The 22,736-nt window shown below is 50.5% G+C and overlaps 1 protein-coding gene across 1 annotated transcript in view; it reads right to left on the bottom strand.

Moving 5' to 3' along the window:
* The window catches only part of LOC135824755 (uncharacterized), a 46,705-nt gene that overhangs the window by 3,865 nt on the left and 20,104 nt on the right, over positions 1–22,736 (bottom strand). Inside the window, exons 12-18 of the mRNA XM_065337461.1 lie at positions 22,284–22,379; positions 21,880–21,926; positions 17,877–18,006; positions 17,535–17,604; positions 13,487–13,608; positions 12,564–12,648; positions 12,186–12,295 (exon numbers count right to left, since the gene is read on the bottom strand). Of these exons, the coding sequence (XP_065193533.1) occupies positions 12,186–12,295; positions 12,564–12,648; positions 13,487–13,608; positions 17,535–17,604; positions 17,877–18,006; positions 21,880–21,926; positions 22,284–22,379 (660 nt within the window). The remainder of the gene's footprint in view (positions 1–12,185; positions 12,296–12,563; positions 12,649–13,486; positions 13,609–17,534; positions 17,605–17,876; positions 18,007–21,879; positions 21,927–22,283; positions 22,380–22,736) is intronic.

Raw genomic sequence — 22,736 nt, 5'->3', positions numbered from 1 at the left:
CAGTTCAAAAACTCTTCGTTGTGACTAGAGGAGTAGCAGAGAATATTCTACCTGAAGCCCTTTGACTTCCCTGACTGCTGAAACCCTTCCTGCCATGACTGCTACTTCTTCAAACAAGCGAGATTCTCTTTGGTTCCACTTCACTGCACTCGATCGTCCACGCGACACAACCTTTTTACAAAACATCAATTTTCTCAAAAAAATGATTTTCACCCTAAGGGGTCGTCCGTAATTATCGAAAAATTAAAAAATCCGTCCTCGTGCAAAATTGTCTCTGACCCACCCACCCACCCCCCATTTTTTCCCATAATTTTTTGATTTTTACCAATGTCCAGCTCGAAAATAAGAACTCCTGACCCCATGTTCACTGATTGCACCTACATGTCAAGTACTAGTACTGTAGTAGCTAAGTAAAGTGAGTAGGAGGCCTACCGAAGGCCATGCACATCCTACAACCACAAAAAAAGTCATGTACCGGTATATCATACGGGTGTTTGCGATCCTGCACTACGTCTACAGTGCACTACGAGTCACTGACAAAACAAAAAAAAACAAAAAAAGGTACGAAAAATAAAAAAATAAATTCCGCCAGCGCTCTTGACCACCCACCCCCTTTCTGCCTGAGGACGGATTTTTTAATTTTTCGAAAAATACGGACGACCCCTAAGCCTGGTTTTCGCAGATTCTGGGCCAATTGTGGTGAGGTCCTAATATTTTTATCAGCTTGCCAAGGCTGTGGAATGCATAATTCCATACTCCGTTTCCATGGTTACCATGGGTTGTTACCATGGAATTTCGTAGTATGCCTTGTGCGATCACGTCTAAAATTTGTGGACTCCTTCATAAGCTCCTTAGCAACAGTTTAGGGTCAAGTTTTAGGTCAATGTTAGAACAGAGGCCATGCAGCATGTCTGTGTATGATGGTCCTACCGGTAGGTCCTACCGGTAGGACCGAGGTCTATGCAAGCTATCAAATTTAGAGACATCAGTTAGGCTGAATCACTCTCCTCTGATTCAGAGATCTCAGTTTTTTCTGGAGAGGAATTGTCCCTGTTTTGAGACGAAAGCGCGACTAGAGCGGATTCAGTTGCAGCAAGTATCTCTGTTGTGATCGCTCTGGAAATCTCGATGTCGCTCCTGTGCTTGAGCCACGGTGTCGAGGGTCGTCATTTCCGCCGCCACTATCCAGGTTGACGTGGTAAGAACTGTTACAGACACTTGCACATGAATTCACAATTATTGTATTTGCTCGTTCTAATTTATTTGTATTTTGTTTCTCTCACCTTTCACTATTCCCGAGTTGATCACGTACCTGCGTGCTCCACTCTGCTGCAGTTAGAGGCAGCTACTCTACATGCAGTCGAGTCGATTCTATTGTGTATCTGCATGTCTCCTTGACAATATCTGTCCAGCTCTAAAATAATTAGAATTAAATTCCTTCTCTCTTCTCTCTCGCTTCTTCTCTTCGATTTATTTATTTTCGCTTCTCTCATGCTCAGTTACTTTTGTTTTGTTTGTACTTTGTACGCTATCGCTCTATCTGCATGACGCGATGCAGTTTATGGATGCCGTCACTCCTTGGGGCGCCGTGCCTGCACCTTTGGGGCGCAGTGCACCGGATGCGCAGTGACCTCTACGATGTACGCCAGAGCTAGGCATCTTTTTGGCTGCATGTTTCCTTTTGCGCGGCCAGCTTTTCTGCTTGAGGCTACATGTACGCGTGTCGCGCTTTGCTTTTCAGAACTCTTTGAGATTCAGTTTTATTCCACTTTTGTGAAGAACAAGAACAAGTAATGGTTCGAAGGAAATCTTGTCTACCATGGCCACAGGGCCGCAACATGGTCCTTCGAGCCGGATGAGCAGTTCTAAAGAAATATACAGTCTTCAGATTACAGAAACACAGCAATGTTGCTGCGAAATCGTAGAGGTAAGGGCGAAACGGATATGGCCGATGTCGCCGAGCAGGCTGCTGAGCTGGAGTTGCCAGCATCCCCTGCCTCACTCGCCTCATCGATGAGATCGTCCTCCTCCGTGAAACGGCAAAAAGCGGAGGCCAATTTGGAGATGGCACGACGTTTGATGGCAATTGAGGAGGCGGATGCGCAAGAACGACTGGACAGGCAGAGGCGTTTGCTTGAATTGGAGTTGGAGGCGCGCCATGCCCAAATCGAAAACACCTCGTCCTCTCGTTCGCGACGATCGTCTCGTCCTGCATCCAGTGCGCCGACTCAGCATTTGAGGCCGTTGTTGGCATCGACTACCCGATCAGCAGCGTCGTTGATCAGCTCTGGCCAGGAGAATAAAGTAGAAGTAAGCTCATCTCAGCCCCGATTAGAAACAGTGTGTAAACTTCCGGGAAAGTCCGCCTTGACAGCTACTAGGCATTGGGTAGAGACCCAGAAACCCGTCACTGCACACGCCACATTTGCGCCAGTTGCGGCAGGGACAACAGCAACAAAGCCAGCTCAGGAGAGTCCTGAGGCTGGAGGCCTGCACCCAGCGCAAGCAGCAAACGGCATGCAGAAGTTTCTGATCCGACAGACGGTTGGTCGTGACTTGCCGGCATTCTCTGGCGACTCGGAGGAGTGGCCCATATTCGCCTCGACCTACCAGAGGACGTCAGACGAGTGTGGGTTTTCGCCATCGGAAAATGTAATTCGGCTGCAACGTTGCCTAAAAGGCCCAGCCAAGGCTGCCGTCGGAGCGATGCTCACCGTGCCGGAGAACCTGCCGACGGTACTCCAAGTCCTCGAAAGCCGGTTTGGTCGACCGGATGCTGTGATTGCTGCCATGATCGGGAAAGCCAAGGCCATTGGACAGGTCAAGCCAGGAGACTTTGATAGTCTTATCAACCTGTCCACTGCTGTGACGACTCTAGTTACTACCATGGAACACCTTCGAAGTGAAGGTCACATGTATAACCCTCAGCTACGTCAAGAGCTTGTTGGTAGGTTGCCAACATCCCTGCGACTGCAGTGGGGAGAAGTACTTGTGCGTCAGGGTAGCCATGACATCAGCTTGCGAGTGTTTTCTTTGTGGCTGGCGGACAAGGCTGAAGCAGCTGTGCGCGTCGTGGATCTGCCGGGTACCCGAACCGACAAGACGCAGCGGGTGTACAGTCACCAGGAAGTTTCGACAGTACACAGCACAGCAGCAGCGACGGCACCAGCAAGTGCAACCAGTAAAACTCAGTCAGCCTGCCTTTGCTGCAAACAAGTGCAGCATGCCCTCAGTAAGTGTTCAACATTCACGAAGCTTGGCCAGAAAGCCCGTTTTGAGCTGGTAAAACGTCATCGTCTTTGCTTTTCTTGCCTGGCCAGTGGACACGCTACCAGGGAGTGTGGCAGCAGGAATGTTATCTAAACCTTCCCAGGCACTCAGTCATGCACCCCGTGCACACCGTCACACAAAAGATCACAGCCTTTTCAGATAAGGAACAAATTATGCATGGTTGAAAGGAGAGAGAAAATGAGAGAGACGCGAGAGAGAACTGGCTGCGCCAAGAAGAGCGAATGCAAAACCGCTGTCCCTGGCAAAACGTGCGCGTACAAGTGCAGCACAAACGAGACCAGCGTACTACACGCAACAAATAAGGGTAGCGGGACGCAACCTAAAACGATACCAGTCTTCCCAGAAAGGTGCGCTGCTGCGCACAGCCCGCGTATCCATGGAAAACATGGTGCAAAACAAATGCAGAAATGCAGAAGCAAAATAAATAAATAAATCAGAAATTCGAACGACAAACAGTAGTGAGCAGGACGAAGACAGAAAGATCAAAGTTGAGGAAAGAAAAGTGTTTGATCTGTCAGTGGGTGCTTGCACCCGATACGGGGTGACAGTAAACCCTGTCAGATAGTGACACATCGTAGAGTTATTCTGCAGAGGGACTTCACTGAGCAAGAATATAACAAACCACGTAAGTAACTCTAGCAAATCGTGAATAATAATTGTAAATGCATACACAATGTTATCATAAGTATTCGAACACCATAGTTCCCTTTCACCCCTCCACCTGATAACATTGGATGGGGCATACATGTAATGACATACAGCAGGGAAGACAGATGCCTAGCGATAGCGAGCAGGGGGCTGCAGAGAACCACGGGGACGTAATGAATGACCACCAACCAGATGATCAGATGGGGGGGAAATGTCCAAGCAAACCCAACCATCATCATCACCATCATCACGAGGACCATCAACGCGAACATCGCCAACATCAGGCGGGGGCACTAGAGGAACACACGGCACATCAGGAACAACCAAACCAACATCACGCTTCAAGAGCTCGACATTGACCACCTTTTCCTGACGACGACCTGACTCAGGATGCACACGGCAAATCACAACACTGGCAGGACCAATAACATGTTTAACTGACCAACCAGAATCGAACGCAAACACCAAACACATCCAACAAAGAAGACACAATAGCATTGCGGAACTCATGACCATTGTCGCAACGCACCACACGCGGCGGACCAAACTTCAAACAGAGACGCAGAAATTCCTCTGCAACAGAGCGACCATCATGACGCCGCAAGGGTACCACCTCGACCCAACGGGAAAACATATCGACAACCACTAACACACAATGGTACTGACCGGTCTGGTTGACACCGAGCTCCAGTGTATCGATCTGGACAATGTCCCACGGCTTGACAGGAACGTCATTCTGAACAGCAGGAGCTGGTGGACCACTGCGGGGATTGGCAGCCTGGCAGGCCTGACAATTACGCACATAGGCCTGGCATAGCGAAGACATACCTGGAAAGAAACAAGACTGACACAGAGAACGCCACATAGTTTCCCAATTGCCATGACCTGTATTGGCATGAGCAGCAGTAATCAAAGCGGGAACGGTGGATTGCGGTGCAACAGGAACCAGTACCTCACCGTCGACGGGGTCACGCCAAGTGCGACACAATAGACCATCAATAACACACAACTGCTTACGAAACTTGCAGAACGACGGATCAGAAACAGAGACGTCACGAGACAAATCGCGAATAACGCTCTGGATAGCATCATCAGTAGCTTGACCAGACTTCAACACGTCAAACTCCAATGGATGTGAAAGTGTAGAAGAGGGGGCAGAAGCAGCGACATCAGCAGAAGAACACAACTTCTTAGCATGAGCAACCCACGGCTGCGGAACACGAGTCAGTACATCAGCATGATTCTCAGAACTTGGCACCCATTCCACTGTGACCGAAATACCGGATGCCTCAATCAAATCTGTAAAGATCTGCAGACGACGTTGAACCAAGACATGTTGCAAACCACTAACTCGCACCCGTTCAGTATTGCGCAACACAGCCTGGAGCCAACCAAAGACAGTCTTAGAGTCTGTCTTGAGCACAACAGAAGAGACATTCCAATCAATAGCCAGCTCGAGGCCTTTCAAGGCAGCATTCAACTCAGCAAGATTGATATGACGCCGGTCGTCCTTTGGCCGGAGCCAAGAACGATCTTCCAGAACAGAACCATCACACTCCAAAACAACACCAATAGCAACATCAGAGGCATCGCAATGAACAACAAAACCAGAACCAGTAGAGGAAGAATGCCACGTACCATGAGCAGGATCCTCTCGCACACAACGATCGGACAGTTCCTGGAGGAACCGCTGTACTTCAGGAGAGACAGGCTTATCCCATGCGGACTGGCCAGACACGAGGCGCTTCAAGAAGCTGCAGGCCGGACGAAGCCAACAGCAGACGGGATAATGGCTGAGCGCCCGACCGCACCAACTGAAGAGTTCCCGCTTCGTAGTCGTGGGTGGAACAGACAGATCAACACCCTGCCGACGGGTCCACAAGACTTCACCCGTGGCGCTAGAATGGAGCTGCAAGCCCAGAACACGGGCATCAGGCAATGGCTCTGCAGGCTTGGTCTCAAAACCAAACGCAGCAAGCTGAGAGGACACTTCGGCAGCACGGTCACGCGGCACGTGGATATCATCCACGTAGTTGTCGGCATCGACCACGTCACGCAAGACCCACTTCACTATGATGTCTAGGAACTTGGGGGCAATGGATAGACCGAACGCCATCCGTTCCATCACGTAACGCTGGCCGTCGACGAGGACAACCTGGTATGGCAGCAATGATGGTGCGACATGGACCTGTAAGTAGGCCTTGCGAATGTCCAGGAGAACGTACTCAGATGCAGGTCCAGCCTGCCGCCACTTCCGTAATTTCTCACCACAGGCAGGTGCTTCTGAGCCAGGATGTGAGATGATGCAGGCATTCAGCCTGCGATAGTCCAAGCAAGGGCGAACTGGAGTGGACGACTTGTGCTCCTGGACTTGAGCAAGGAAAGGCAGCACACACTTGGGCTGGCCATGTTGGTCCACATCATACGGCTGCAGCCAGCCGTTGTCAATCCAAGTCCGGACCTCCTGCTGGAACAGGGTCTCCTGCTCATCAGTCAGTTTCGAGCGAGAGTACTCGCCTATGCCACAGCCAACGGGCGACTGAGGCTCGCTCCCACTTTGCCATTTCCAGGTCAGCTCCCATCTCTTACGAGCAGCGTCCCAGCACACTTGGCCATCATCCGTTGCTAGGGTGACATTACCCTCGTCATCTCTGGTAACTGTCACATGCCCATATGGATGGTCATGGGTCGACCTCTCGGGTGGAGCTGCAACTGGGTCAATGGTCTGCGGTTTCGTGCCAAACGTCACACCAGTGAGCACGCCATGATCATACTGGACGTCAACACCGCCCAGTGCGGAAATCAGTTCCAGGCCAATGACCAGATCTGAGCCAACGGCATGCAAATCAGGGACGACGAGAAACCGACTCGTAGTGCATGGCAGATAAACAGCATCATCGAGTCTGGACACCTGTAGCGAAACTTCACCCTGGATAGGCACACTGTTGCCGTCAATAGCCGAAATTGCCAGTTCGGACGGACGAACATCCACATTCAGGGCCTCCACCAGCTGCCGGCTCACCAGGTTGCGGCTGGCGCCGGTGTCCACGACTGCCTTAGGGCGAGCAGACTGTTCTCCCACAGCAATATCCACATGGAGACGCGGCAAAGAGCATGCATTCGCATCAGGCACACAGAGGCATGGATCAGGCGTGCGCTCAGGTGCTGCGGCCTGCACTTCAGACTCCTTTGCACGCCAGGACGTGTCAGACTGCTGGCGGGACTGGCGCCACTTCTTGTACTCCGGACAGTTTGGCTTCACGTGACCTGTCTCATCGCAGAAGAAACAGGTCAAAGCTGGCCGCCCACCACCATTGCCATGACTTCTGCTGCTGCCAGAACTCCGGTTTGCGGGACAATTGCGGGAAATATGTCCAGCCTGATTACAACGAAAACATAAAACATTCCGGCTGCGTTGGGAGCTAGCAGCCGCAGCGCCAACCGGCTCTTTCGGACGAGATGTACCCTCCGCGCTCCGCAAGCGACGGACATACTCAATACAGTCAGATACAGACTCCATGGAACAATTTATTCGCAACTGGCGTTGAAACTCCCAGGGCAAACCAGCAACGAACTGCTCGATGACTACACGGTCTTTGCCGTCACTCGCGACTTTCTGGCCAGCACCAACTAGCAGTTTCTTCAAGTCTGCAGCGTACCCCTCGACGCTCTCATCGGTCCGCAACGTGCGGGCACGAAATTTCTGGAAAGACGCAGCAGGCGTCGTACTGAATGCACTTTTCAAAGTTGCTTTCACCGCATCCGGGTCAGCTTTGTCGGTTGACGAAAGCTCGTCCCACACCAGGTAGGCCTCGTTCTCCAGAAACAACGGTAAATTGTTCATCTTGTCTGTGCTCGAACTCCACTGCTGGAGGTTCGCTAATACTAAAAACTTAGACCAGAAGGCCTCGAAATCATCGCCACTACCACGATAGGGTTTCACAAACGCCTCGATACGCCTGGACATTCTCACAGGGTTTCGGTACCACCTTGTTATCTAAACCTTCCCAGGCACTCAGTCATGCACCCCGTGCACACCGTCACACAAAAGATCACAGCCTTTTCAGATAAGGAACAAATTATGCATGGTTGAAAGGAGAGAGAAAATGAGAGAGACGCGAGAGAGAACTGGCTGCGCCAAGAAGAGCGAATGCAAAACCGCTGTCCCTGGCAAAACGTGCGCGTACAAGTGCAGCACAAACGAGACCAGCGTACTACACGCAACAAATAAGGGTAGCGGGACGCAACCTAAAACGATACCAGTCTTCCCAGAAAGGTGCGCTGCTGCGCACAGCCCGCGTATCCATGGAAAACATGGTGCAAAACAAATGCAGAAATGCAGAAGCAAAATAAATAAATAAATCAGAAATTCGAACGACAAACAGTAGTGAGCAGGACGAAGACAGAAAGATCAAAGTTGAGGAAAGAAAAGTGTTTGATCTGTCAGTGGGTGCTTGCACCCGATACGGGGTGACAGTAAACCCTGTCAGATAGTGACACATCGTAGAGTTATTCTGCAGAGGGACTTCACTGAGCAAGAATATAACAAACCACGTAAGTAACTCTAGCAAATCGTGAATAATAATTGTAAATGCATACACAATGTTATCATAAGTATTCGAACACCATAGTTCCCTTTCAGGAAGCAGTGCAGTGAGCCTGACTGCAAGTACCACCATCACGTGCTCCTGCACAAGGGCAAGGCCGCAGAGAAGCCAGTCGACACTTGTGGGCACACTGGTATTCCTGGTACAACCCGAGTGTTGCTGAGAGTGTTGCCAGTGACGGTTAGTGGCCCAAAGGGCTGTGTGGAGACACTTGCTCTGCTGGACGAAGCCTCAACTGTCACGCTAATGGACAAGGCCTTAGCGGATGACATAGGTGCTGTTGGACAGTCGGATCCCCTGCATATGGCATGGACGAATTCGACGACGCACACGGACAACTCGTCATGCAGAGTCTCTGTATTGGTCAATGGCAGCGATGGCACCCAGCATCAACTGGATGATGTGAGAACAGCCAAGGACCTCAAGTTGCATTCGCAGTCAATAGATGGCAGAGGGCTGGCGAGTCGATGGCCTCATTTAGATGACTCCAGAGTGGCGTCGTACCCAGCAGTACAACCGAGGACGCTCATTGGGCAAGACAACGGACACCTCACAGTGGCACGTGAAGTCGTCGAAGGCCCGCCAAATGCACCTATGCTGACGAGAACTCTTCTTGGTTGGGTAGTGCACGGTCGCATTGGAGCCCGGACTCACCAAGATCAACTCGAACCGGAGGCGATCTACCACATCTGGCAGCCTGAGTCGGATTTGCACCAACTAGTGAAAGAGTCATTCACCATTGAGAACTTTGGCGTTGTACCGTCTGCTTCTGCTGGCAAGCCAACAACCATGATCCGTGCTGAAAGTATCCTGAACGACACCACGGTTCGCGTTGGTGACCGGTATGAGACAGGCCTCCTCTGGAAGTCAGATCAGCCCAAGCTTCCGTCCAGCCAAGACATGGCTTTCAACCGTCTAATGGGCATAGAAAGAAAGATGGCTACGTCTCCAGAATTCGCAGCAGAGTATGCCCAGAAGATTGATGAGTACGTTCAGAAAGGCTACGCTCGTAAGCTAACACCAGCAGAGGCTGCCGAGCAAACCGCACATACCTGGTACTTACCACATTTCGCTGTGTTCAATCCGAACAAGCCCGGGAAGCTGCGTTTCGTATTTGACGCGGCCGCCAAAGCTAGAGGGATATCGCTAAATGACGCACTGCTCCCAGGCCCAGATTTGCTGAACCAGCTCGTGGGTGTCCTGATGAAGTTCCGCCAACGTGCTATTGCCTTTGCAGCTGACATCAAAGAGATGTTTCATCAAGTTCGGATACGCCTAGAAGACCAGCCAGCTCAGCGCTTCTTGTGGCGACAACCTGGTGAGACTGGCCCACCTGACACGTACGTCATGGAAGTCATGATCTTTGGCGCAGTGTCATCGCCATGCTCTGCGCAGTTCACGATGCGGCGCAATGCTGCAGAGCACCGCGAGGAATTCACTGCTGTAGCCGCAGCATGCGAGGAGAACTACTACATGGACGACTACCTGGACAGCGTCGACACTACCGACCAGGCGGTACAGCGTGTAGCCGATACAATTGAGATCCAGCAGCGAGGCGGGTTTACGATCCGCAACTGGATTAGCAACTGTAGCGAAGTGATGATGAGTGTGCCAGCTGATATGAGAGCAGCTGGAGTCGTTGACCTCAGCTCACAACTGCCTGAGGAAGCACTGGCGGATTGCACAGAAGATCACCGACGAATTCTGGAAGAGGTGGATCTTGGAATACCGGCCAGAACTCACCAGGCGGATGAAGTGGCAGGACGGCACACCGTCACTGGCTGTAGGTGATGTCGTGGTGGTCGTCGACAGCAACCAGCCACGAGGGCAGTGACCTCGGGGCCGACTAGAGGCTGTACACCCGGGCAGTGATGGCGTTGTGCGGGTGGCAGATGTGCGCACCAAGTCTGGACTGTACCGGCGCCCAGTCGTTAAGCTTGCCAAGCTGGACGTGCTGCGCTAACTTTGTTTGTGACTTGTAACAGGTCATCGGTTCCCTGTTACCAGGGGGGAGAATGTTACAGACACTTGCACATGAATTCACAATTATTGTATTTGCTCGTTCTAATTTATTTGTATTTTGTTTCTCTCACCTTTCACTATTCCCGAGTTGATCACGTACCTGCGTGCTCCACTCTGCTGCAGTTAGAGGAAGCTACTCTACATGCAGTCGAGTCGATTCTATTGTGTATCTGCATGTCTCCTTGACAATATCTGTCCAGCTCTAAAATAATTAGAATTAAATTCCTTCTCTCTTCTCTCTCGCTTCTTCTCTTCGATTTATTTATTTTCGCTTCTCTCATGCTCAGTTACTTTTGTTTTGTTTGTACTTTGTACGCTATCGCTCTATCTGCATGACGCGATGCAGTTTATGGATGCCGTCACTCCTTGGGGCGCCGTGCCTGCACCTTTGGGGCGCAGTGCACCGGATGCGCAGTGACCTCTACGATGTACGCCAGAGCTAGGCATCTTTTTGGCTGCATGTTTCCTTTTGCGCGGCCAGCTTTTCTGCTTGAGGCTACATGTACGCGTGTCGCGCTTTGCTTTTCAGAACTCTTTGAGATTCAGTTTTATTCCACTTTTGTGAAGAACAAGAACAAGTAATGGTTCGAAGGAAATCTTGTCTACCATGGCCACAGGGCCGCAACAAGAACTGTGCAACACCTCCACACGCGCCTGGACTGCAACATTTTTGCCGTGTATTCTCGCCAACTGTCCAAAATTGCAGGCAGCAATTCCTGGCACTTTTCCTTAGCCACCAGAGACGCATCGCTCTGAAGACTATTGAAAGACACTAGGATTATTTGGCATGGACGTATGGACTGTGTGCTGGCTGAGTGATCAAGTGAAGAGAGAAAGAACTCCTTGGTTTTGCATTGAAGCGCGAATTCACGACAATTCTCCTTCGCAAGAATGGACGCGCGGCGCGCGCGCACTGTTGTGCTGGTACACGAGAGACTGGCCTGCTTCTGACTAGTCGAGCCATGTGCCTCTCACCAGCTCGTCACTTGGCTTCCTGCACCCAAAGAGTAGAAGTAGGTCGTATACGCGTACCTCACACACACAGCCTTGTGAAGTAACTTGTGGTACCAACACAAAAAAATCAAAAAAAAACCCGCCAAGTTTCGCTTGTCGGAGGTAGTACATGTTTATTAGCAAGTCAGGAATGATATTGTTATGTCCACAGAGTCACTTTGTATCCTTTCTTGGCAAGACATGGATATTCTCTGGTGCTGTTGTTGGCAAACAGTCCAACTGTCATACGTCCTTCATCATTGTAATGGAAACGTACTGTCTCGAGTCAGGCGAGTCGAATCCTTGGGTGCCACGCAGCTCACACGGAGTGCACTCGTTCAGGGTGTATGCCATGACAATGGATATCACACGGCTTACAACGAAAAACATCGTTGTGGTACACCTGCAGTTGACTTTGGTATGCGTATTTGGGTTTTTGAATAAGATCTATAACAGAGGTGACCAGTGCCATGGGAGACCGGCTGCCCTTATTCGTAGATATTGGGCACACCAGTCCTCAGTCCTGAAGAACTGGTGCTGGCCTCGCCGAGCGGTTGATGCACCACACCGTGCCCACTGGCACATTGACACAAAAAAACACACTACACCACCCAGCAGACTCACCAAGTAAATGATAGAGTGCCGTGGCAGCAGTAGTCCGTGGTGTATGCTTGCTCGGCAAGAGGTGATGGAAGGAGATTGCGTCGCGATTATGCAAGGCATCCTCCAGCACACTGCAGTGTATGGGGAAATCGGTCACAGCAACACTTGTATAAATTTATCTTCCCAACAGTACTGTCAAAAGAGTGCCAGCACTGCATAGTTCAAAACAAAAGCCTGGTCATCATTAGCTTTTAAAACGCTCCAATTCTATGCTGCAAATTCAAAATTACCCCTGTGCACTGGAGGGAATTTGAAAGGTCATTCAGATTGCATGTAAATGTTCTTGCAGATTTTTGTCTGGCCGAGCATCTTTGCTTGACTCCTTGCATTAGGCTTTACCTGTGCAGATCCTTGAATGCAGCAATGCTCTTCAGGCGCTCGGGCCCTGTATGGAAGAGTGGTGACTCGGCCTCTATGTATTCCTCTGTTATGTACAGACGTACAAATGTACAGACAGACAGACAGACGGACGGACACAGATATATAGTTTGATGGATGATAGACAGACAGACAGACAGACATAGTGAGACAAACAGACAATCAGAGGGGCATACACAGATAGATAGACAGACGTTCAGACAGACGGCAGGCAGATAAAAAAAAAAGCAAAACACGCGTTTTGGACAAAGGGAACCCATGGCATAATGTTGTGAATTATCAAGCTGTAAATGAAGTTATACCAAGCACATGCGTTCAGCACACTATTTGAATTGCCTACCACTGCATTTGGAATAGATACACAGTTTGTTCTTATCACTAGAATCCCACTTTGCACACACTAAATCATCAGTTCCTGTTGCATTTCCTTCCGCATAAGTGCGGATGTGACCAGCGTTGCAAAAACCAACCACAAACTATGACAGTAAATGAAGAGGGGGGGGAGGAGACAGGGAGACAGAGAGAGACAGCGAGACAGAGAGCGACAGCGAGAGAGACAGAGACAGAGAGACAGAGACAAATAGAGACAAAGAGAGACAAAGAGAGACAAAGAGAGACACAGAGAGACAAAGAGAGACAGAGAAACAGAGAAAAAGAGAGAAAGACAAATAGAGAGAAAAATGCATTGAGGGACACAAAAAGAGATAGACACACACACACAAACACACACACTCACACACACGCACACACACACACACACACACACACACACACACACACACACACACACACACACAGAATGCGAGAACAATAATTATGCCGACAGACAAACGACAGAAAGGGGGAGATAATTGGAGATTTGGAGATAGAAAGTTCTATCCTACCTTGTATCTGGTGCAGAGGGGTTGCCATGGAGAAGCGAGTCCTGGCATGGTGACTTGCACTACGAGATAGAGAACTAGTGGGTCTTGATGTGCTCTCCTGGGGTGTGGCAATGTCCCTGTCCCTACAGTACGGTGTTGCAGAAATACAGCATAGAGTACAGCACCGTGATGTATTGTGCGTGCGTGTGTGTGTGTGTGTTTGTGTGTGTGTGTGTGTTTGTGTGTGTGTGTGCGTGTATTTGTGTGTGTGTGTGTGTGTGTGTGTGTGTGTGTGTGTGTGTGTGTGTATGTATGTGTATGTGTGTGTATGTGTGTGTGTGTGTGTGTGTGTGTGTGTGTGTGTGTGTGTGTGTGTGTGTGTGTGTGTGTGTGTGTGTGTGTGCGTGTATTTGTGTGTGTGTGACCTGTCAAGTTTGATGTGCAACAACTTGTCAAACACTCCTGCATGACGGAAGCACAGAGAGCTGCAACCTGTAAAACTCGTGAGCAATATGCGACGTCTGTTGCGTCAGAGTTACGATCCTGGAATCATGATGGCTGCGTTGAGGACAAATGGTCTGCCGTCAAATCTGCTATCGTCACCAGCGCTGAGAAGCATCTTGGCCGTCCACGTCGTCGCCAGCCTGATTGGTTTGAAGCGTGTGCTGATGTTCTTGCACCTATGCTGGATAGCCGCAATGCCTTACATCGCAAATGGCTCGCCTCTGGTTCTGACGCTGACAGGCGTCGCTTTGTCGAGGCTCGTGGCAAGTGCAGAACTGCCGTGCGTAACGCAAAGAGTGAGTGGATTGGACGTAAAGCTAATGTGGTTGAGTCAAGTCGGTTTAGTGGCAAGCACGCATGGTCTGCAATCCGTGATATACAGAAGTGCTATTCGGGATTATCACCTATCTCCATCCCATCCATCCGTGACAGTGACGGAGTTATCTGTAGCTCCCAGGAGGGGCAAGAGAAATGCTGGCTGCAGCATTTTGCCCGTCTATTGAACGTTCGCAGCACCTTCGATGCTACCATCTTTGACCACATTGAGCAGCGTGAAGTTGATGAGTCACTCGGCCAACTTCCCTCGCTAGAGGACCTCACTATGGCTATACGCCAGCTGTCTAATTGCAAGGCTCCTGGCTCATCTGGAATTGCACCTGAACTGCTTAAAGCTGGTGGTACACCATTGCTTGAGGCTCTGCTTGATGTTATTCACACTGCATGGACCAACGGAACGGTTCCCCAGGATTGGCGGGATGCCCAACTCGTCCCGATTCCCAAAAAGGGTGACTTGACCAACTGCAACAACTGGCGCGGCATTGCCCTCCTAGATGTCGCTGGCAAGGTTTGTGGCCGTCTCATTCAGGACCGTCTCCAACTTGTCGCGGAACAAGAACTTCCAGAATCCCAGTGTGGCTTTCGCCCTGGTCGCGGCTGCGCTGATGCCATCTTTTCCATTCGCCAGCTCATCGAGAAATCGTACGAGCACCGTCAGAAGCTGTTCTGTGTCTTCGTAGACCTGAAGAAAGCATATGATTCCGTACCACGCCAAGCACTCTGGCTAGCATTGGGGAGGCTAGGCATTCCTGAAGGGCTCCTCAATCTAATCCAATCGTTCCACGAGAGCATGCAGGCAGCTGTGCGCGTCGGTGCCAGCACTACCGAGCCGTTTGCGGTCAACAATGGCCTCCGTCAAGGCTGTGTGATGGCCCCAGTACTTTTTAATCTGTACTTCGGTGTTGTGCTTGAGCGGTGGGCACAAGTGATGCAGGACAGCGACCATCCACCTGGCATCCCCATCCAATTTAGCATCAATGGCAACCTTTTCTCAAAGCCCGCTCGCCAGTCTACTGCCGCAATCACCAACGACATTGAGTACGCAGATGACGCGGTCTTGCTCGCTGAAGACCGCCCTGGTGCTGAGAAGTGCCTTGAAACATTCTGCACGGTTGCCTCTTCCTTTGGCCTCTGCGTCAACGCTGCTAAAACGAAATTTCTCGTGGCAGGTAGCCAAGTCAACATGCCTGATAGAGCCGATATGAACGTCAACGGTGATACTGTGGAGCACGTTCCATCCTTCATTTATCTGGGGTCCGTCGTGACACCGGATGCCCGCTCCTCTACTGACGTCAGTCGCCGCATAGCTGAGGCTTCCAAAGCCTTTGGAGCTCTTCTTCCAGTCTTGTCGGATCGCTCGCTGTCATTAGTCAGTAAGCGAAAGCTATACGTGGCCTGTGTCTTGTCCATTTTGCTGTACGGCAGTGAGTGCTGGACGCCCTTGAAAGCTGATAGTAGACGTTTGGATGCCTTTCATCATCGCTGCATCCGCACAATATTAGCCATCCCTCGCAGTCAGCAGCAATCCGATCGCATCACGTCTGCGCAGTTACGTCGTCACTGGGGTGACCCAGTGCCACTCTCTGTTAAGATGCGCCATCGTCGTTTAGAGTGGCTTGGTCATGTGGCTCGGATGTCGGAGGACCGTGTCCCATTGCAGCTGTTGTTTGGTCGTTTGTTGGCTGCGCGCCCCTTCTGCGGTCCCAGGCGTAGGTGGAGAGACGTTGTGGCTACTGACACGAAGTCCATTCCAAACTGGTTTGATTGCGCACAAGACCGGTCAGCTTGGCGAGAGCAGGTTCTGGTTTTTCAGCCTCCTCGGGCAGTAGAGAAATCCGTACTCTGCTCATCTTGCAACCGGGCTTTCTCTCGTCCTCAAGACAAGGCACGGCACAAGTGTTTGGCTGAGCGCCAACTTCCCGTCCACCAACAGCGTGGTTCAGCACAGTGCGTCAGTTGCTGCCGATGGTTCCGTAGTAAGGGTGGGCTTGCAGTTCATCGCTGCCAGCCTGCACTCCCTGAACATGCAGATACGGCATTGACGGCGTCTCTCGCTAGTTGCTGCTTCCAGCATTGTCAACGCTGCAATCGCTGCTTCAAGTCCCGGGCTGGTTTTAACCGCCATAACTGCAACCGTGGAAAACGTCTTGCTGCAGCCGATAGGGAATCACTGCCGCTGATCTGCATGCATTGCCCGAAACGTTTCCGACGACAGCAAGATTTGACGAGGCACCAGAAGTCCTGCCAATGACGGTGCACTCCAAACTCTGGCCCCCTCCGGGGGTGACATTGCCCAATGGGCAGTCATGCTATAGTAGTAGTAGTAGTAGTGTGTGTGTGTGTGTGTGTGTATGTGTGTGTGTGTGTGTATTTGTGTGTGTGTGTGTGTGTGTGTGTGTGTGTGTGTGTGTGTGTGTGTGCATGCATGTGGTTGTGTGTGTGTGTGCGCGTGCTAGCGCGTGCGTGTGTGCGCGCATGCAAAGTGGTTGTGCGTTGGTGTTTTTGAGTGTGTACCAAGGGCGTTCAGTTAGGGCAAGTTTTACTGGTGCAGCGTTTGCGACATCAATGTATGGTAAAACAGGTGGCACTGATCCAGTGCTGCATAGCAGGTGCTGATCCCAGTTGTCATGACTCATCACAACGTTGAAGTAACGGACAAATTTCGTTTTCCCAAAAATCATATGGAAAATCTATTGTAGTAAAGTAAAAGCACCAAGAAACTACAAGTTACGCTATAATGTCCACTAACACCACCAGTTAAAATCTATTGTATTGTTGTAACTCGGTTATTCCCGCTGCTCTAAGCCCCTTGCCATCAGCACACTCCGTCAGTTGGCGACATGACTTCGTTGGGAAAAGACTAAAGTATATTATTTTAAAAGAAGGAGGCGGGGACACAACTGGACTGTCCGACATGACGGACTCCAGTCGAAGACTGCCTTTCCACACGACAGTAACATGCGCATCCACCAACATACAGAGAATAAAATGTACTGTTGTGGACATTGGCATCTGATGAGATGACCAGGGCCGGCGCCCTCACTACAACTACCTTTAGCGCGTACGTGCACTGTAGTTCATGTACACACTGTAAAATGGACCAGCAGTGCTCACGGCTGCAAGGCCAGCGCCCCGTGACCACTTGACTTCTCAACAGATTTCAATGTCCGCTGCAGTACTACAGCGATGATATTCATTAGCAGCTGGCTATACAGCAGTGTCAACATACCTATCAGATATGCCGCTGAGGTTCTCCAAGGAGACGTGTCCAACATTTGGAAAACTACCATGGGCAGTGTCTGCACAGACGCACAAACAGTCAGCAGGCAAAACAACCACACAACACTGAGTAAGGGTTAGTAGCGGAATCCAGGGCAACTGACCATTTCAGGATCCATGCCACACGCTAGTTCACTATACAGCCGAGTGTTGCGAAGTTACCCCAGCTTTCTCGGAGTTACCCCCAGTATGCAACGATCACGTGTCATGTAAAAAATGCATTCTTTTTTCATGGGGTATGCAGCAGTATGCATTAGTAGTGACGTAGTACATATCACCCAGTGACACTCACCCAGTGATGCGTTGGAATGACTGCGTGCAATAGAAAAGTCACTGCCTCCGAGTGAAACTGGCTCATCATGGTCCGGCAGAGTTTCGTGACGAGCAACTTCAATGGATCCCTGCGTTTCATCTGCTTCAGCCTACATTTCCAGGTGCATGTACATACAGAAAGAGAGACAGATGCATGCACACACACGCACGCACGCATGCACACACACACATACACCATTGGACGCCCATCGCCGGAGGCGATGATAGCGATGCTACAGCAGAAGCCATAGCAGCTTGTGCTGGGATTGCAGCATTCAACAGCTTGCAAGGCTGAATAATTGACCGCCACTATTCAGCCTGGTCTACACCACACAGCTATGAAGTGGCTTTTTCTGGCCAGTAAATCCCTACTTTTTGGTCTTTTTCATTTTTTTCACACACATCACACCACATACTCCGGCATGCACTGGCTGTTGGTAACCACCCAGGAGAATGAAAGAAAAGTCAGGAGGAGTCTGAGAAAGAGAAGAAAGACGTGTGCGACCATAATCGTCGGGAATCGAACCCGCAAGCTATCGATTGGAAATCGCTGCACATACCACTGCACCATATGGGACACACACGCACACACGCACGCACGCACGCACGCACACACACACACATATACACAAACACATGCGTGCACACATGCACATTGTTACTCCACTACTATCTTTCTGTCTCTTCCAACTAGCACACTCTAGCACACTCGTACATGCACCAAGACACAACTATAAACAAGGAATCAAGAGAGTGGAAATGGGACACCAATAACTTGTTCAAGTGCCGATAGTCTAACACCGGGCGCACGGGCGTAGATGTCTTGCGCGGCTGACTCACAGCCATCAACGGCAAGACACAGGCTGGGCGACCATGGGTGTCAGCGTCGTGCTTCACCGACCAGCCTCGCTCAATCCATTCATCCACAGCAGAGCAGAATGTGTCTCCTCTTCTGCGGTAATCGTCTTCTGTGGGTACTCGCTGATACCTGGACCAACACGTCCACTGGTTCTTCACCAGACTTCCACACCCATTTGACCTCCCAGCGCTTCTCAGCCGACATCCAACGCATCTCGCCGTCGTCAACCTTCAGGATGACATCATTGCCGTCAGTCTCTACTTGGACGTGACGAGACAACTTCGAAGGCGGGCGCGCCAGAGCTGCAGGCATTGGCGAGTCATCGGCGACTGGCTGGATAAGTTCATCGTTGTCAGCACTTGGGACCATACTGTCGGTCAGCTGATCCTCATACACTTGCACACATGTAGACTGTTCGGGAGGCGCCACAGCTGCTAATGCAACTGGCACAGGCGGGCAACTATCAGCAAGGCCTGGACTGGGCCCAATTACAACACGCACGAGCTGATCGTTCACATACTCGACAGACAGGCGCCCACACAAAGTCACCAGGTCAATGCCAATCAGTACGTCAGCGGCCACTACACACAGATCAGGCACAACTACAGCATTCAAGACCACTTCATGTATGCTGACCAGCCCGTCATGTTTCCAAAACGTGAGGGCCACTGTACCACAAGTCTTCATGGTGTTGCCATCCAGCGCTACGGTGCTGTCACTATTGTTTGGTGGCGTCACATCGAGGCCAAGGCGATGCAGGCTTCTGTTACTAACGTGTGAGTGGAGCCAGTGTCTATCATGGCTGCAGCACGCTCACTGTCACTCGCGTCAGGACCAGCACATTGAACAAACACACGAGGTAGTTTCGGGCACGATGGCGATGCTGATGCCAGGAGGCACACGTCCTTCGAGTGCACCGAGGCCCCAGCAACTTCGGAGCTAGCCTGTGTATCCAGCCACTTTTTGTCGTTGTTGTCATCGCATCGACAAGAGTTTTTTTTGTCTTTTATAAGGTTTTATTATTACTATTGATGTAGCTCTGAGCTACTGATTAGAGCAGGAAAAAACTGGTCTCTAGTCTAAGAAGAGACATGAAGAAGACTAGCGAAAAGCTGCTAGTAGAGCAAAAAAATATAAAGTCGGCAAGTTCTTGCTGGGAACGACGCTACATTCGGATCACTGGATCCATACTAGGCTCAAGCGATTCCTCAGGGCCTAGGGGTCAGCGCGAAGGCAGAAATAGGCATGCGGGTACAGCCAGAAATGGACGTGTGTACACATAGGAGAGCAAGGGAAGCGCAACGCGAGCTGTAGCAGCCAGAAACGGATACATGCGCAGAAAGGGGAGCACACCGCGACATGCACGGCAGCCAGAAACGGATACATGCGCAGAAAGGGGAGCACACCGCGATATGCACGGCAGCCAGAAACCGGTACATGCATACAACAGAGAGCAAGTGGAGCACACTGCTAGCTGCAGGACAGCCAGAAATGGCTGGGTGCATACAAAAGGGAATCGTTTGGTGCCAAAAAGGGGGCACATAAATGATCACGACTGGTGTTCGTGACACTTTTTCCTCAGCAAGCTTTTTTTCTTGACATGCTCTTTCTTGTCACAGAAGTGGCAGAACGGGTCCTTGCGCCGGTGCTCTTGCTTTGCACCATTCCCTGCTCGAGATAGCTTCGGGCAATGCCTTTTGAAGTGGCCCGGTTCTCCACAATGCTGGCAAAGCCGCGGTGATGGTGTGGCAACACTGTCATTCACAAATGTGGCAGCTGCGGACACTGCACCAACTCTGGTGCCGGTTGCTGATCACAGTGCCCCAATCCTGTCAAGGCATTCAGACACCTTCAGGTCCCTGCCTGCCATCGACAAACGGACATCCTTTGCAAACTCAATTGGTAGCATGGCCAACAGCTGCTCGATCACCACAGGATCTGTATCGCTGTCGCTCTTATGGCCAGCCAGCTCTAAAAACGGCACATATCTGCTACATATACGTCTGGACTTTCGTCCACTTTCAGCTGCCGCTGCGTATTAAACAAGCGGTAAGCCTAACTGCGGCTCACACTCTGGCACTCTGGCACTCTGCAAGCTAGTGAAAATTGCCGGCTGTGTGAGACTGCACAACCATGAGGGGAGCTTCCGGCACCCATCTTGCCCTGCCCCTAGGCCTGCCCATGCCTGTATATGGTACATGCTTACGATCCGCCTGAGCGCCAGAAGCCTCCCTGAGGCTATGTGGGGTGCGACCGATGTGCCTGTGTTGCTTTCGTGATCCGAATGCGAATGCAGCCTTGCCGTTCGCGTGCAAGGCTGCAAAAGAAAAAAAACTTGAGCCTGATTCACATTTCATTCTGCGTAGAGGAAACACATTGCTTAACCATCACGCTAAAAGGGCTAAACCAGATAAGTTCAGGTTAATTTTGGTAACGCGACCCGTTTTTCCTACCCGGAATGAGGTAAGAATCAGGGTTTAACCCTTTGTGGACGGACTGTACGAGTTTCGATCTAATAAGATCGAAACTTCGTAACTTCGTAACTCCATCGTTTCTTGAGCAAATTCCACAATCGAAGGGTCTACGTGGTAGCGGGAACTCCAAGCTGTCCAATGCAACAATCGCCGAAGAGTTACAATGTCGGACGCCAGAGTTACCGCACGCCGTATTCTTACCTCGGCAAATTCAAATTTTTGATCGATCGTTTCGCCATTTTGGGGGAAAATCCCTTTTCGTGTGCTCTTTGAGCGACTGAGCACATGATAATGACGTAGCCGGCTGAAGTTTGAATCGTCTCAAACAGATTTGAGCGTTCTGCGATGAAGGAGAGTGGAATGGCATAGATGGGACGAATTTGCTTGCATATCAGGCTTGGAGACAACTTTGCTGTGTTACCGCGCCTGATTTGTGGCGGCCGGATAATGGAGATTGGTACCCTGACGTAGCTCTCGCCAAGAGCTTTCCAATGAGCCCTTGATTGTGAAAATCAAGTGAAGGACACCAAAGGTATGACATGGAAAAGTTGAAAATTGTACTGACATTTTGTAATTCTGGTGCATACTGTACTAGTAATCCGTCCATAAAGGGTTAAAGTAGCAACAGAAGCGTAGTCGTCAGAACTTACCATGTCGTCAAAGGATACCGCCACCACGTTCGACAGGTCATATTGTCCTAAACGTGCAAGCCAAACACACACACACACACACACACACACACACACACACACACACACACACACACACACACACACATGCACATGCACATACACACATGTGAAGAAAGATTGTAGATAGTTGTTTGGAGGGCAAACGACATGGAACGGCGTGAAACGACACAGCGTTTAACCAACACCTACAAGCAAGTCTGGGGATATGTAGTCCATCTCCAATTTGTCTGCGTGTGGAGAGAGAGAGAGAGAGAGAGAGAGAGAGAGAGAGAGAGAGAGAGAGAGGGTGGGAGGGAGGGAGGGAGAGAGAGAGAGAGAGAGAGAGAGAGAGAGAGAGAGAGAGTAGTGCTTCACTTGCTCACCATAAGCAAACTTTATCCAATTCGCTCTCTTCTGAGAAGATGGTGGTGGCTGCAATGCCCAGAGTTTCCAGAACTCCAGCAAATCTCGTCCCCAGCCTACACCAAGCAACAAATCATCATCAAGAACCATTCCTGCTGTTATTATAAACACACATACACACAGATTGCTGCGTGTTTGACAAAATTGAGCATTCGCCTTCCAAATACGAGGTTGCGGGTTTGATTCCCGGTTAGAACGATGCTTAAGCTAGCCAAGTATCACTTCAAAGTATATGGCGCTGCCACCTTTTTCAATCCAAAAAAGTCACTCAAACTGCACTCTCGGAAACAAGACAGCCACTAGATTGTATTTGCTACAGTGGTTGCACTCAGCAACTGTGCATGACCCCCTCACTGTACTGATTGTTCTCCGATCTCTAGCAAGTTACAGGAACAGGTAGTGAATTTTCTGAC

The sequence above is a fragment of the Sycon ciliatum genome, chromosome 9 (genome assembly GCF_964019385.1).
Source record: "Sycon ciliatum chromosome 9, ocSycCili1.1, whole genome shotgun sequence".
NCBI lineage: Eukaryota > Metazoa > Porifera > Calcarea > Leucosolenida > Sycettidae > Sycon > Sycon ciliatum.
This window is presented reverse-complemented; position numbering and strand designations above follow the sequence as displayed.